The following is an 18,039-nucleotide window of genomic DNA, read 5'->3' as shown; positions in this document are numbered from 1 at the left end:
GACCTTCATAGAAGACCTCATACCAATACTATCCAAACTATTCCACAATATTGAAACAGATAGAGCACTAATGAATTCCTTCTATGGATCCACAATTACTCTTATACATAAACCACATAAAGATCCAACAATAAAAGAGAACTTCAGACCAATTTCCCTTATGAATATCAACACAAAAATACTCAATAAAATTCTGGCAAACCGAATCCAAGAGCATATCAAAACAAGCATCCACCATGATCAAGTAGGCTTCATCCCAGGCATGCAAGGATGGTTTAGTATACAGAAAACGAACAACATGATCCATTATATAAATAAAGTGAAAGAATAAAACCACATGATCATTTCATTAGATGCTGAGAAAGCATTTGACAAAATTCAACACCCCTTCATGATAAAAGTCCTGGAAAGAATAGGAATTCATGGCCCATACCTAAACATAGTCAAAGCCATATACAGCAAACCAGTCGCTAACATTAAACTAAATGGAGAGAAACTTGAAGCAATCCCACTAAAATCAAGGACAAGGCAAGGCCGCCCACTCTCTCCCTACTTATTCAATATAGTTCTTTAAGTTCTAGCCAGATCAATCAGAGAACAAGAGGGGAGCATGGGGATACAAATTGGAAAAGAAGAAGTCAAAATATCACTATTTGCAGATGATATGATAGTAATTTAGTAGTTCTACCAGAGAACTACTAAACCTGATAAACATCTTCAGCAAAGAGGCTGGGTATAAAATTAACTCAAATAAATCAGTATCCTTCCTCAACACAAAAGAGAAACAAGCCAAAAAAGAAAAATAGGGAAATGACACCCATCATAATAGTCCCAAATAATATAAAATACTTCGGTGTGAGTTTAATCAAGCAAGTAAAAGATTTGTACAACAAGAACTTCAAGACTCTGAAGAAAGAAATTGAAGAAGACCTCAGAAGATGGAAAGATCTCCCATTCTCATGGATTTGCAGGATTAATATAATAAAAATGGCCATTTTACCAAAATTGATCTACAGACTCAATGCAATCCCCATTAAAATACCAATCCAATTCTTCAGAGAGTTAGACTGAACAATGTGCAAATTCATCTGGAACAACAAAAAACCCAGAATAGTTAAAACTATCCTCAACAATAAAAGGACTTCAGGGGGAATCACTATCCCTGAACTCAAGCAGTATTACAGAGCAATAGTGATAAAAACTGCATGGTATTGGTACAGAGACAGACAGATAGACCAATGGAATAGAATTGAAGACCCAGAAGTGAACCCACACACCTATGGTCACTTGACTTTTGACAAAGGGGCCAAAACCATCCAATGGAAAAAAAGATAACATTTTCAGCAAATGGTGCTGGTTCAACTGGAGGTAAGCATGTAGAAGAATGCAGGTTGAACCATGCTTATCACCCTGTATAAAGCTTAAGTTGAAGTGGATCAAACCAGATACACTCAAACTAATTGAAAAAAAAGTGGGGAAGCATCCTGAACAAAACACCAATGGCTTATTCACTAAGATCAAGAATCGCCATATGGGATCTCATAAAACAGCAAAGCTTCTGTAAGGCAAAGGACACTGTTGTTAGGACAAAACGGCAACCAACAGATTGGGAAAAGATCTTTACCAATCCTATAACTAATAGAGGGCTTATAAACAAAACATACAAAGAACTCAAGAAGTTAGACTACAGCGAGGCAAATAACCCTATTAAAAATGGGGTTCAGAGCTAAACAAAGAATTTACAGCTGAGGAATGCCGAATGACCGAGAAACACCTAAGGAAACCTCAACATCTTTAGTCATAAGGGAAATGCAAATCAAAACAATCCTGAGAGTTCACTTCACACCAGTGAGAATGGCTAAGATCAAAACTCAGGTGACAGCAAATGCTGGTGAGGATGTTGAGAAAGAGGAGCACTCCTCCATTGTTGGTGGGATTGCAGACTGGTACAACCATTCTAGAAATCAGTCTGGAGGTTCCTCTGAAAGTTGGACATTGAACTACCTGAGGACCCAGCTATACCTTTCTTGGGCATATACCCAAAAGATACCCAAATATATAACAAAGACACATGCTCCACTATGTTCACTGCAGCCTTATTTATAATAGCCAGAAGCTGGAAAGTACCCAGATACCCTTCAACATAGGAATGGATAAAGAAAATTTCGTACATCTACACAAAGGAATATTACTCAGCTACCAAAGACAATGACATTATGAAATTCATAGGCAAATGCATGGAACTGGAAAATATCATCCTGAGTGAGGTAACCCAATCACAGAAAAACACACATGGTATGCACTTATTGATATGTGGATATTAGCCCAAATGCTTCAATTACCCTACATGTACAGAACACATGAAACTCAAGATGGATGACCAAAATGTGAATGTTTCACTCCTTCTTTACAAGGGGAACAAGAATACCCTTGGGAGGGAATACGGAGGAAAAGTTTAGAACAGAAGCAGAAGAAATAGCCATTCAGAGCCCGCCCCATATGTCCCCTATACATATACAGCCACCAAACTAGATAAGATTGATGAAGCAAAGAAGTGCAGGCTGACAGGAAACGGATGTAGATCTCTCCTGAGAGACACAGCCAGAATACAGCAAATACATAGGCGTTTGCTGTCATTAAACCACTGAACTGAGAATGGGACCCCTGTTGAAGGAATTGAAATGTAAATAAGAAATACTCAAGTTTATAAAGATAAAAATAAAAAGAAGAAGAAATTTCGTGGACAAGAGGGCCAGGAGAATGAATGAAAATATGCAGCTTACAGAGGTGAGGGTGGGAGTTGGGGGGAGAAACTCTAGAATGTCCTAGGGACCTGGAATGTGTCTCAGGACTCATTGTGGTGATCCTTGCTGAAATGCTGTGCAGTGGGGAGATGGAACCTTAAGAGACTACCTCTAGTAGTTAGGCAGGGCTCCCAGTGGAGTGATGGGGACACCAATCTACCTACAAAAATTTGACCCAGAATTGTTCCTGTCAGAAAGAAATGCAGGAACAAAAATGGAGCAGAGACTGAAGGAATGGCCAACCAGTAATTGGTACAACTTGGGATCCATCCAATGTGCAGGCACCAAACCCTGACACTATTATTGATGCTATGTCTTGCTTGCAGACAGGAGCCTAGCATGGCTGTTCTCTGAGGGGATCCAGCAGCTGACTGAAACAAATACAGATACTCACAGTCAACCATTGGACTGAGGTTGGAAACCCCTATGGAAGAGTGAGGGGAAGGATTAAAGGAACTGAAGGGGATGGCAACCCCATAGGAAGACCAACAATATCAACTAACCTAGACCCCCTGGGAGTTACTAAGCCATGAAAAAAGAGCATACACAGGCAGGTCCAAGGGCCTCAGCACATATGTAGCAGAGAACTGCCTGTCTGGCATTGGTAAGAGAAAATTCACCTAATCCTGTAGAGACCTAATGCCCCCGGGAAGGGGGATGGAGGGCCCTCACAGAGGTGAAGGGGAGGGGATAGGGTATTAAGAATTCTGGGAAAGGGAACTAGGAGGGGGACAACGTTTGGGATGTAATAAATAAATAATTAAAAAATTTCTATAACATCTCAACATTGGAAACAATACGGACCTATTGCTGCTTGTACTATATTAAGTGTCAGGCGGCTGCTTATCCCTACAAAGGAAAGGTAAGATTACAGACATATGTGTCCATGTCTTGCCTTTTTATATAGGTTCTGGAAGTCAACTTCAGTTTCTTATACTTGCACAGTCACTGACAGAACCATCTCTTTGGCCCCAGTTTTAATTGGGAGAATACCTTTTGAGTTATCACATTTTTCTTTTTGATGCTTATTGATATTTTCCTTCCATATCCAATGTCTTCTTTGAAATAATGGTCATCTACTTAAGCTCTTGTGCACTCTTGAGTTTACACAGAGGAAAGAAGTTATCTGGCAGCGTGTCTGGCATGTTCATCAAGTGAGAAACTAATTGTGTTAGCTTAGCTGGGCTTTTGGATAGTTAAGAAATTTGAAATATTTAAATTGAAAAACTCTGCATTGAGTAGCCACATCTGTCTAGAACATTTACAACATTTTGTAGAGGGGCTACTGCACACAATGTCAATGTCTGTGTATTCTCCTTTCATCATGTGTACATGTGATGGTCACAGGTTGATACGGCATATCTTCCTTCATTGTTCTCACCTTAAATCAAGAGTTGGGGTTTCTCATTTGACAACAAAATGAGTGCATTTTGTTTTCTAGCTAGTAAGCTTATCCTAGAGTCTTCCTCTTTCTGCCTGCTGAGTACCAAATTCACAAGCGCGTTGTCCTGTTTTCCTGGAATATTGTATGGATGCCTGAGATACACAAACTATTCCTCATACCTATGTAGCCAGTGCTTTACCTACTGAACCATCATCTCTGTAATCCTATCATGACAATTTTATTGATAGCCTTATGGTTGTGACTACACAACGTTTGTTCCTTTTTATAACTATATGATATTGCCTTTCTGTATTTGATTATAAAATAATTGGTTTGTGCCACTTGACAGAGCAAAGAAAAGAAACAGCAGTTAACATGAACTGAATAACTAATCTGGAAATTATGCTCATGAAATAGCCCTTTCAAATAATCAAATTAGACTTATAAATCTGATTTGAAGTATGTGTGTTGAAATGACCCTTTCTAGTCTCTGTGCACTGGTTCCGAATACATAGTATTTTAAGAAGCCCTGCATGTTCTCACTTATTTTTCTCCTTGTTCTAGAAATATTAGACTTTTCAAATTCCCAAATATGCTGCTCATTCTGAGAATTACATTATTTGACCATAGACAAATGACTTTTCATTACATTTTCAGTTTTAAATTGGGTTTAATCCTAGTGCAAGATCTGTGGGAAACTTACTAAGAATGTGTTTAAAGGACCTGTAGCTTGCTGAAAGCCTTTCATTCCTTATCTAACTGGACTTTAAAATACTGCATAAAAAACATTATAGTGTGAATACTGTAAGAAAAGTATGTTTTGGTGTGTTTTTATAATGATAGAATTTTATAATTATGTATATATGTATGTATATATACATATATGTGTGTATATGAGTGTGTATTCCTACATGTATGTTTTCATGTTGATGTATGTACAAATGAACTTGTATGTACCTATGCATATAGAGGCCTGGAGAAACCCTTAGGTGTTATTCTCAGGCACCATCCATTATATTTTTGAAACAGTTTCTCTGAAAGGTCTGTAACTCCACAAATAGGCTAGACTAGATAGTCAATGAGTATAAGGGATTTGACTTTCTCTGCCTCCTTCACTCTGGCATTACAAGCATGCAAAATCACATATATGGATTCATGGTGATTGAGCTAAGACTCTCATATTTGTAAGACAAATACTTTTCTGGTTAAGCTACTACTTCCAGGAATTATCAGGCTTTTTCTAGAGAATATTTAGCTCTTGATAATGCAAAGTAACAGAGTCTTAAATCCTGCCAATACAAGTGAGATATATTCTCCTGGAAAAATATTGATTCATCTCAGAGACTTCAACACACATTGAAGAGGGTACACAGCAGGTCTGGGAGAGAAAACAGGTCTTGGCGAAGAACATAATCTAAATGTACAAATGAATCAGGACTCCCCCTTTTTCATTTTACATGTTGCAGAATGTCAGGTTTCTTTTTGTGTTTTACATTCTTCATATTCTTGTAGTCATGACCATAACAGATGTTATGTCTGTTGTATATAAATATACTATTTCATTGAATAAGCCACCAAAATTAGGCTGTAATTTCAGATCCCGGGAATCTAACACCTTTTTCTAGGCCTCTTCCAGCATAAGGTTCACATGGATATGGTATATCTACCATCATGTAGGCAAGCATTCATACCCACAATAGGATAAAAAAAATCAATAAAAGGAGATGTTCAGAAGCAAGGCAATGACAGAATACCAAAGAAGAGAGGGGTTCTGGGTGAAGATGGCCAGAGGACTGTTAATCATTGGGGTGAGTGAAGGATGGGTGGAGGTGGATAGGAGGTGGGGATGTGAAATTCCCTACTTGGACTTTGGTGAAAGAGCACTATACTGGTTTGACATAACTAGTGAAGGTCATTGGGATATCTTTGACATTTTCTGAACAGGTAGAATTTCCTGGCATGTTAGTTGAGGAGGCATTAATCTTTAAACCATGTTCTGTTTCTCCATAAAGAAGCATAGACAGCAATATCCAGGAGTGCTTACTTTTTTCACTTTCTTTTAAAAGCCATGGTAGACTCCAATGTAAAGTTATAACCGTTCTGCATTTTTTTTGCCACAGTAAATATACTTTTCTCTATAATATCCCCTTATCCATTCTGATCTCTGTGCAATATTATTTAAGCTTTTGCTGAATGGTAGAATTCAATTCTGTGATCTCTGCTACTCACCAATGCAACCACACCTGTATTGTTTTCATATCATTTAACTCTGACAGTTATAGGACTCTAGCAGATCCATTTCACATTGCTTCTCACAAAGTTTTGCTTGCCTCTCTGTTTCAAATAAATTGGCTTATTTGTTTTTCATTACCTCCCATTAGGTGTTTACCAAACTACTGTGAACATGGAGGACATTGTACCCAAACCTGGACTAGCTTCTACTGCAACTGCAGTGACACTGGTTACACAGGAGCCACCTGTCATAACTGTGAGTAAACACAGCATATGGGCACAATCCAGGAAGGCAGTTTTGGTATGCTGGCTATTCACCATGTCATGGACATTGTTTATTCCTTTAGCATAAATTACTAAATAGGATACAATATCTCAAATACTGAAGTAGGCAAGGGAAAACATGGAGAAAAGACATGGAATTTATGAGAACAGGGCAAAAAAATGAGGTCAGATATGTGCTAAAGTGAAAGATAAAAATGTTACTGTACATACACATGGGACCTGTGCAAGAAATGGGCATTGTCTTAATGGCCTGAGTTTTCTTGATGTTGAGTTATACTAGTTCAACAAGTGAATCATATGTATCACAGTCCAAGTGACAAGTGGCTTGATGTGTCTCTTAGTTATTTTCCTGCTGCAATGATAAAAGCACTCTGAACAAAGCAGCTTAAGAAAGAAGTTTTATTTGTGTTTACAGTTCCAGAAGGATAAGATCCATCATAAAGGAGAAAGACATGGCAATAGGTAATGAAGGCATGGTAGAAAGAACAGAAATCCTGACATAAGTTTATGTCCATACTTGGGAAACAGAGATTATATAGGAAATGGAATAAAGCTCTACAGCTTCAAATCCTGGTTCCAGTTACCCATTTCTTTCAGTGAGGTTACACCATCTAAAAGTTCTGAAACTTTTCCAAACAGCAGCACAAAGCAGAGACCAAGTGTTCAAACATAAACTTATGGGAAACTCTTCACATTCAAACTACAACATGGTTATACCACAAAGTCCCTCACATATTGGCAGGCCTTCTTCCTCATTGTCTTCATTATGGCAGAGGTTTCTTCATCTGAATATTATTATAGACAATGGAAGGAAATAAATGAAGAAACTACATGATATTGATACAAGCTTGTGTTTTATTCAAAGGCTTCTACTGAAAATATGGATCAGTATGACTTATACTTACTTTTTCATGGCCAGATACTTCCCTATTGTCACCTCCAATGGAGGCAAAATATGCTAAAACCATGAGAAGTGAGACTACAGAGACAGAATACTGTCACTAAGTATTGATGACCACCTGTGAATGCTGGGCATTTGGCAAACATCAGATTGAAGGCCTGGGCTGATTTTGTCCACATTACAGAAAGAAAACAGAAGGTAGATTCTTAGAGTAAGGGAGAAAGTGGATCCATGAGTGTAATGGTGTCCTGTGGAGAGACTTTGAAGAACTCATGAGCTAGAGTAGAACAGTGATGATAGAAAATGTAAGAAGACAGGAAAACAGGACTGGACCGGGACATGTGGAAAGGAGATATATCCATTTTTCTGTGTTTAGAATAATTTTAATATTGCTCAGAGTTGAAAATAATTTTTCATATATATGAACTCCATTTTCTTTATACATTCCTCTGCTGGCAGAGCCCTAGGAAGGTTCCATGATTTAGCTACTGTGAAAGTTGCTGAAAACAGCACTGATGTGCAAGTGTATATGAGATACTGACTTGAAGTTCCTTTGATAACGTCCCCACCAAGGAGTCATGTGGTTTAAGTTTCTGGTTGGTCTAGTATTTAATTTTCCAGGTATTTTCCCTCATTCATGAGTCCTAGATTGTATTAGATGCATTAAGTCATTCATATAGGAGACAAGAAATTAGAAGTGAATCTGTCTGGGCAGGGAGTCATCGAAATGGTGGGGGCATGAAGAGGTTTGGAGCAGAATGATCAAAGATACATTTCATAGTCCATAGATGTGGATTATTTTTGTGGTACATGGGTAGCTGTACATGTATATTTGTGCATATGTATGCATACATGCTCATTTGTACTTGTGTGAGTAGAGGCCAGAATGTTGAATTAAATTGTCAGTATCATCTTTGCTTAGTCTTTTTTCTGAGATGCAACCTCTCCTCTAACCTGAAACTCACTGTTTTTGATGCATTGACTGACGAGCAAGGCTACAGCATCAGTACTCTCTACCAGCTAGCTATGGGACTGCAGGCACACAGCACTATTTTTTAGTGTTTTCATGAGTACTTAGGACCAGATTTAGAATCTCATGCTTGTTCACTTCAATCACGTACAATTGAGCCATCTTCTCACAACCATGAGATGCATTATTCACATGATTTCTTTTCAAAAAATGGCACAGAATCAAAGGACATGCTCATTTAAAAGGTCTTACTTCAAACTTCTAAGTCTCTCAAAGTCTTAAGACAGTGTATACTTGACAGTTCTTTTCTATGACTTTATTTTCACTTTCCTGTTGGAATCACTTTATGGATAAAACTACCTACCATGCCTTTCTGCTAAACAATTAAATATCAAACTGGAAGTTATTACTGCCATTCTAGGGGAGCATCAGTAAATAATACTTTTTGTTTAGTTTTGCTTTTAAGATGACTGGTATGGCAGTAGAATGATTGTTCTTCATTTACTGACCAACTGCCTTGCATACCTGATCATTAATATTTTTATTTGGTTAGACTCCAGAATTCCCAGGAATGAGAATGAAAGGAAGTATTTCTTGTTGTTCCTTTGAACACAGACTAAAATTAATTTTTGCATCACTTCCTGGAATCAGAGAAGGATTCTCAATGCTTTATATTCTGACTAAACTAAGGAATGGCTCCAGTGTGCCTATTTTCTTAGACCAGCTGAAGTCAATACATGCCTCCGTCACCACTAGCTACAGGGATGAACTGACATTTTTTCTTTTTTTTTTCGGAGCTGGGGACAACATTTTTTCTTTTATTTGACATTTTTTTATTTTATTTTTTATTTTATTTTTCTTTGTGTCATCATGTTTTTCTCCACACTCTGAAATGCATTTATTCATAAACCAATTGACATCTCTAATGGTAAGAGGTGATCATCAGGGTATGACTTAAAACCTCTGTAAACTGATCATCAAAATGCTTTCTTCTGGGGACAGTATCTTATACCCCTTTTTTAATTACTTTATAGCATTTTATCACCACTGCTTTGGTATGTGTCATACCTATGTGTTCTTTTAGAACTTATTTATCTGAGACATGAAAGATAGTTAGAGATGAGTGGGCAGGGGGTTACTGCAAATGCTCAGATGCACACATGTCACTGGTCACATGGGAGGCTAGAGTAACCTTTGGGAAGTCAATTTTTGCCTTTGACTTTACTGAGGCAAAATGTTTCTGCTTTAATCCTGCCTAGACTAGTTTATACATTCCTGGCTCAGAAACTTCTGGAAATTCTTCTATCTCTGCTTCTGATTTTACTGCAAAATTGCTAAGATGTTAGATGTCTGCCTCCATATTCAGATTTTAATGTGGGTTGTAGGGATTTGAATTTGAATTATTAGGCTTGTGTGGAAAGTGTTTTACCTGTAAAGTTATATCCATGGTCCATATGCATTTCTTCTATTTTTGAGAATGTTTCACCTCCCAGAGCTGAAGCAATTGCTCAGTTGATGATGTACTTACCTGGCCCATAATCTAATTATAAAAAGCTGGATGTAATAATGCATATTCAAAATTACAACTTGGGGGCGACAGACACAAATAGATCCCTTAAGTAATGCACCAGGAAGCTTAGATTACTTTTAGACCATTAAGTGACATGCCTCACAAAACCTGTTAGACTGGATCTAAGGATGAAACTGGAAGAAATTTTCTGGTCTCTATATGCATAAACATACATGTACCTCTCACAGGAACATATATAAAAATGTTTAATTTTCAGAATCTGTCCTTTGACCCCGAACACTCTAGTGATTTAACTTATTCAAGGGATTTCAGCAATTCAAAACTTGCACTGGATGTCCTGCCAGTCTGACAGCTATTTGAGAACAGCAATTAGGTCTGTGGACAAAGATTGTGCCAGGCTGAACCCTTGGTAGCATCTTATAAACAGCATCCCTTTTCTACATATGCCCTATCAACATGTGTCCAAACAGTTAAAGTGGCTTCAAGTTCCTTAGGCCTTCTATTCATACCACAAGTAACTCCTATTTTTAGTCACATTTCACAGATAAAGAAGATAAAGCATGTAAAGTTCACACAGCTATGTCACATGCCTTGTGAGTTGGGTGACTCAAATTTGATATACGGTTCTCACAACAAGACAACTTGAAGGTTCACTTACCACCTTCTTCATCTGAGAATCCTTCCAAGTTGAAGAATCAGAATACCATTCTCCCTTGTGTTTTCTGCAATTTGTCTCCAGCTGGGAGAGATCTAATTTTAAAGGCATCTTTACCATGGGATCTTTTGTTCCTAGCTTGTTCTAACTCCTACCACTTGCTGCTTGTGCAGTAAGTACCATCATGCATCTCAGCATCTCAGCATCTCAGTATCTCTGGCTCATACATTCTCTAACTTTAAGATAAACGCAATATCTATACCATCAAAAATGTACTTTCCAAAAGACATTGATAATAGGCACACAACAACAAAATGAAAGCTAGCAAGTTTTTTCTCAGTATTAAAGTTAAACCATCCTATGTTGCCACTCTATTTGTTATGCATAGCAGGGTGCTCTCAGTCAGTTGAGCTGTTGCTGGCTCTCACAGTTCCAACATTTCCAAATTGAGTACTTTACCTTTGGTGCTTAGACTAAAGTGTTTGGAGCTTCTCAGTATTGTGAGAAGGCCAAGCTTCAAGCTGTTTTACCGTTTGCATGGTTTTTCTTCTGTCAAAGTCAGAAACAAGAAAATTTTTGTCAGTTTCAGGCTAACCTGGTCTACAGAGCAGCTTCCAGGATAGTCATGGCTACACAGATAAGCCATGCCTTTAAAATCTATTAATTAATTAATTAATTAATGTGTTACATTTATTAATCTGTTTATTTACCTGGTGTGTGTGTGTGTGTGTGTGTGTGTGTGTGTGTGATTACAGGCCAGAGAAGAACTTAAAGGAATCACTTTCCTAATCCTTTCCAGATGTGGGTCCTGGGGGACAAATTCAAGTCATCATGCTTAACCAAGCAAGAGTCTTTATTAGTCAGTAATTATATCCTGCTGTTTCTCTTTTTTCTCTTTAACTTTTCATCTATCAAGTCTCTTCTTAAGCCTCCATTGTTTTTTTTTTTCCCCAGGGACCGAGCTTGAGACTAGCAACTGAACATCATGCTGTGTGCAGTATTACAAATGCATTTTTGTTTTCCAGCACCAATCTTCTACATATTGTGGATTAGATCAGTGCCGGGGGGTGGAAGGGAAAGAGAGATAGATTATATAGTTAGTTACAAAACAGCTTGATGTACAGGCATGAAGACCTGAATTCAATATTTAGTACTGTGTAAAAAATAAAGGTGAGATGTGATCCTATGACAGCATCCCTGGAACTTACAGGCTTGTTAATCTAGGCAAATCAGTAAGCCTAAGGGTCAGTGAGAGATCTGTCTCAAAATATGATTGAAAACAATTGTAAAAGACAACAATATTGAGTATCTATACATGTACACTATCTTAGGGTTTTATTCCTGCACAAACATCATGAGCAAGAAATAAGTGGAGGAAAAAAGGGTTTGTTCATCTTATACCTCCACATTGCTATACATCAAAAAGGAAGTCAGGACACGAATGCAAGCAGGTTAGAAATCAGGAGCTGATGCAAAGATCATGGAGGGATGTTATTTACTGGCTTGCTTTCTTATAGAACCCAAGACTACTAGACCAGGGATGGTACCACCCATGAGGGGCCCTCCCCATCTTGATCACTAATAGAGAAAATGCCTTACAGATGAATCTCATGAAGGCATTTTCTCAAGGGAGGCTCTATTCTCTGTGATAATTCCAGTTTGTGTCAAATTGACACACAAAACCAGCCAATACACATAACAATCAACAATGGCATAGGCATACACACATAAATATACAAACATATACACACTCAACACACACATGCTCACACACTGATACAGATATACACACATGAACATTTACTTCTCTTCTGCTGCTTTCTTGTTCTCCTTTTTCTTTTTGTCCCTTCATCTTTCCCTTTCTTTGTTGTTCTCCTTGTCCCTTGCCTTCCTTTCTCTTTCTCCACTTTCCTCTTTCTCTTCTTCTCTCCTTCTCCCTCACCCTTCCTCTGTTCCCCTTCTTCATTTCATTTTGTTCTTCCTTTCTCCTCTTCTCTTCCTTCTTCTTGTCTACTTGATCTGCTACTTGCATGGAAAGTAAAGAATGCTAATCTCAATAAGAAACTTATCTAATAATATCAATATATGAATTAAGCCTAAGATAAATATATGAAAGATGGTTTGTAATAGATCATTTTGTCACAATTTCTCACTATGTGCAATCATCTAAATGTGACAGAGACCTAAAGAGTAACTAACAAAGCCTCTCAACCATGTGATGAGTTCACTGTGAAAGCCAGACAGCTTGATATGTTCCCAGTCAATACATGCTTTTCGACTTCTGAAAGCAAGTAACACTCAATCAGACTTGTGAGAAGAAAGCTGATACCCCTTTGTAAAGCTGAAAGTAGACCTAAAAGGCTCTGTTAGGATATCAGCAATCTATACTGTGAAGAGATTAAAGGAATTTGAGACATCGGAGATGGGGGAGAGATCCTGAACATACACTAGCAAGTGTCACTAGAGAGATGATATGAAGATCAATGATGCCTACTTTATAGGAGGCAGGCAGAAGCTGGACTACAACTGTTCTATACTTAGCAAGCCAACAGCAGGAATTAAACACATTAGCTATAAAATCAGATAGGTTTTAAAAAACAAAGCCTTCATTTCTGTCAGCTTATATTCTTTTGCTGCAGCACAATCATTTACACAGATTTTGCAACAGAATTTCATCCAGAAAAAAAAAAAACTAACACAACATGTATGATCTGATATTTCCATGTTAAATTCCATTGATTACATATGAAGAATCACATTCATCAAACATCATAAATATTTTTCATGAGATAGACAGCTAATAATTGACACTCCCATATACCTATATTCTATTGCTATTAGAACAGCATTGCTGCATAAATTTCCCAATGTAGATGAAGGTTTGCAAAGTTTGGTCATCAGTGGGAGAACCTCAGACGCAGCTGAAACCATCGGTGGCATCCATGATAAGTTGCTGAAATTTTAAGTTCTATCATTTCTCATTAATATACTTCAGACTCTGAGCTGTTTTTACTAAGAAAGATTGTGTTAAAGCTCTCTAGAAACATGGCTCAGAATGAATATTATGATTCAGTGTTCTATGTCACGATTGTGCACTTCTCTTTTTCAATTGTATTCTCTCTCTCTCTCTCTCTGGATCCACATGATGCCATATATATATATATATATATATATATATATATATATATATATATATATATATATATATATATATATATGTCAGGTACACATGCCGGAGGAGGATGTCTGATGTTCTGCTCTGTTACTTTCTACCTATTTCCTTAAGACAGGGTCTCTTGCTGAACCTGAATCTAGGCTGATATCCAGTATCTCGCTGCCCCAAGGTTGATGTAATAAGTGCATTGGTGCATTGGTACTATGACTGCCTTTTTATTTGGGTACTGGGTACCTAAATACAAGCTCATATGTTTGCAGAGGAAGCACTGCTACTCAGTGAGCTATCATCCCTGTCTCTACCGCACAGTTTTTAAACTATTTTCTGGTGTCATTGCCCAGAACAATATCTACCTTACTTGCATAGGAGATTCCTTATATGTAGTTCAGAAAAACACTAAAGATTCCATCACATCTTTCCTGTTTGCTCTTAAAAGCAAAATAGGTCTAAACAAAAGATTGTTTTTCTATGAGCCATGGGTATCTGAAACTCAATCCTTTCTATTCCACTTTAAGCAGTTTACATATGTGAACCATAAGGGTTTTCAACCAGAGAATGGAAAATCAGAGTTCAAAGGAGTAAAAAGATGGATTAATCATAATGAATATTTTATCAATTTTATTTTAAACTATTACTGATGTCATTGATTAAATTGTCAAGTAAATAATTTTGAGTCTGTTCAATTTGAATGATATAAAGTTTTTGACATTGCAGTTCAGAGAAAATGTTCAGAATATGTTTCTCCATGCTTGACATTCTCTAGTACAGCATCTCTGTGACCTATACCAAGTTACTCTACTTACTGTAGCCTTGGTGATGACACATCAAGGGAAAATAATAGAATCCTCCCTACTGCTATTGAGAGAAATTCCTGAGTCAGTGGGAGTAAAATCTTACTGACAAGTCTGATCATAGCCCTTTCTTGTGATTTCTGCTGGATTTGCATAATCTTGTCTACACTGCAACTTGCAGGAGAGGCAGGGCAACTGTTCTTTGTGATATAAAGGTAAAGAATAGGATGAATAATAGGATGAAGAACAGTTTAGGATGAAAAGTCGAGGACATTCAACTAAAAAACCAAGTAAGGCAACATGCTGACTACTATGGCTCTTTCCAGAAGAGTGGTTCTGTCGATCACATCCTAGATGAGATTTTTTTAGTAAATTACCCATCTGTGCTCTCTCTCTCTCTCTCTCTCTCTCTCTCTCTCGTGTGTGTGTGTGTGTGTGTGTGTGTGTGTGTGTGTGTGTGTGTGTGTTGTGTTTGTCATGTCTGTGTGTGTCTGTACTGAAGCAGCAAGAGATTGAGTTTGGGTGACATTCTCAGCCCCCTCTACCTTTGTTTTTTGGGGTTCAGTGTCTGTCACTGAACTAAGTGTTCACTTTTTCATGTAGAATCTATGGCCAGCAAGTCCCTAGGATCTAACTGTTTCCATACTCCCATCACTTGGATTATTGTCACACATAACTGAGAATGGGTATGTTCAACTTTTGGTTGTTCTAGAGATCTGAAATCAAGATCTTTGTGCTTACAGAGAAAACGTTTTGCTTACATTGCTGTATTCTAGGCCCAGTATTAGTTTTTAAATTAATTTCCTGTTGTTCATTTAAAGCCATCATGATTGTATCCCTGTGTTTTTTCAAATTGTTTAATGAGTCTTCACTAACTGAGATTTTTATGTATGTTTGTATATGTACATATGTATGTAGGTAAGAACATCTATTTGGAGGTTGGAGACCTCAGGCCCCATTACTTAGGATCCATTTACATTCTTTGTGACAGAAAATGTCTAAAACATTGGTTTGGCTGGGCAGGAACTATAAGGTTTCAACATATACATTCCAGGTGCTAGGATTATAAAGGCAATAGCCAGGTGCACCTTTTTGCATGTGGGCTCCGGGCATTGAATTCAGGCCATCATGCATCACCAAGTGAGCCAGCTCCCTCCTCCTTCTTCATTACCTTAGTGCATATTAGCTCTGCTGTCAGCCTCTTGGAGTAGAGACATTCAGGTTGTGTCCTCTGTGAGTCTTCTTTAGAGTAGATATGAGCCACTTGTCTTCGTTTGATCATAATGAGGAGGACTTCTGCTCTAATGGCGTTTTCTCAACTTGGTCATTTTCTGCTAGGTCTCACTTTTTTTTTCAGGTAATTCTTCATTTAATTCAACATTCTCCCCAGTAGCCTACATGCATTGTCTTTAATTAAGTATGTTTCCTATAAGCAGCACTATGTGTAGAAACTTGTTTGCTGAGCAAACAAAAACAAAAACAAAAACAAACAAACAAAAAACCCAACTCTGATAAAATAGCCTTGCAAATCCTCTTGTTGGCATTTCTTTGTACATGCTTTACCCTGATGGAAGTACAGACAATATCACATGCCCCATGTTTTGCTTTCTATGATCACTATATAGAGAAATTTCTCACTTTTAAGTGGTTGGACACATTGAGGCTTTAGCTTTTCATTTAAAGAATATTTCTTAAATCTCTCCACATTAAATCCTATGAATTCTGAAAGTGTCTTTTAAATCATCCTTCAAGTGATATTGCTGTAGGTGTACCCAATTTTAAGAGGCTAGTATAAATAATACATTTGAATAAGTAAATATAGGTAGAAAACTTAAAAGAGAAACAATAGAGCACTGACTGCTCCTCCAGAGGTTCTGAGTTCAAATTACAGTCACCACTGTGACTCACAACCATCTGTAATGAGATCTGGTGCCCTCTTCTGGTGTGTCTGAAGACAGAAGCAGTGTCCTTATATATAGTAAATAAATAGATCTTTTAAAAATGAGAAAGAGAAAGAACATCATCCACTGCTGTAGCAGGACATGAAGCTGAGTTTATTAGTCTGTTAGTTGAGTGGTTGTCAAAGTCAGTTTGTAGCACCAAAGGTTTCCTGCTGGCATTGAATGCAATGATTGAGACCCTGGCAATCATCCTCTTAGTCTTGTCTTACTGATGCGTCTGTCACTATGTCTGGAAGAGGAAATGAGTATTTTCTTTCTGCCAACAATTGAATTCATTTCTAACTGTTGCTTTAATAAGACATAAAAGGAGAAATATCTATGAATGTGAGATATGCAGGCAAGGAATGCTTGAGCTCATGTTTGATTCGACACAGGGCCCATGCTTCTTGGTGTTCACTTCATACGTGATTTCTTCTCAATGACATCATTAGTGGATATTCAAATGATGTAGAACATGATGGCATGGGCAATAACTGTATATGGAAGAGTGTTTGCCACAGAACTATGAGGTTCTGAATTCATATCTGCAGATCTTAAGTAGAAAGCCAGATACTGCCATAGGCACCTGTAACCCCAGTGGTGGGAAGGGGGGAAGGAGAAAAGGGTTTCAGAGACAGACAATTATTCCTGGGTCTTATTCACCAGCTAGCCCAGTTATAAAATGGCGAGCTCCTAGTTTATGAAAGACATTGAAGGAAATGAGGCAAAGATGTACAGTGACAGGAAGACACTGTACATCCTCTTCTGGCCACTGCACACACATATGTACATACACATACATATGAACTCTCCCCCACATGCAGATACACACAGAGAGATACACACAAAGACACAGGAACATATCTGTTTCCTTTTGATTTGTATTTAAATACAAAATTCAAGTGTATTTGAAAACTAAGGTGTTTTGTTTCTGTTCAAAACTCTAGTAATAACATAAGTGAATTGTATAATACTATTTAACATTGAGCAAGGGGTTTCCTCTTTCCTCTATATGTGACAGCAACAACAACCATGATTATTTTGTAATGAGGTGGTAGATCGTACTTAGGATAGTGGACATAATATCTATGAAGCAGATAAATACACAGTTTTTATTTTTATGTTTGAAAGGTTTTTTATTTATTTTTAGTTTGTTTTAGGTATATTTATGTGTATTTGTATGTGTCTATGTGGATATGTGAATATGAGTGCAGGTGCCATTAGAAACGAAGAGAGAGAATCAGGATCCAAGTAGCTGACCCTAGAGGAGGTTGTGAATAGTCTAGAGTGCATGGTGGAAAACTAAATTTGGGTCTTCTGGAAGAGAAACAGTGCTCTTAAATGCTGAGCACTGCTAGTTTAGATATCTTG

General features: G+C 37.6%; 1 protein-coding gene across 1 annotated transcript in view; it reads left to right on the top strand.

Moving 5' to 3' along the window:
* LOC116910936 (contactin-associated protein like 5-2) overlaps nt 1-18,039 on the top strand; it is a 222,971-nt gene that overhangs the window by 160,185 nt on the left and 44,747 nt on the right. Inside the window, exon 7 of the mRNA XM_032914680.1 lies at nt 6,570-6,676. Within this exon, the coding sequence (XP_032770571.1) occupies nt 6,570-6,676 (107 nt within the window). The remainder of the gene's footprint in view (nt 1-6,569; nt 6,677-18,039) is intronic.

Source organism: Rattus rattus, chromosome 10 (genome assembly GCF_011064425.1).
Source record: "Rattus rattus isolate New Zealand chromosome 10, Rrattus_CSIRO_v1, whole genome shotgun sequence".
Lineage (NCBI taxonomy): Eukaryota > Metazoa > Chordata > Mammalia > Rodentia > Muridae > Rattus > Rattus rattus.
The sequence above is the reverse complement of the archived record's forward strand: the minus strand, read 5'-3'. Positions and strand labels throughout refer to the sequence as shown.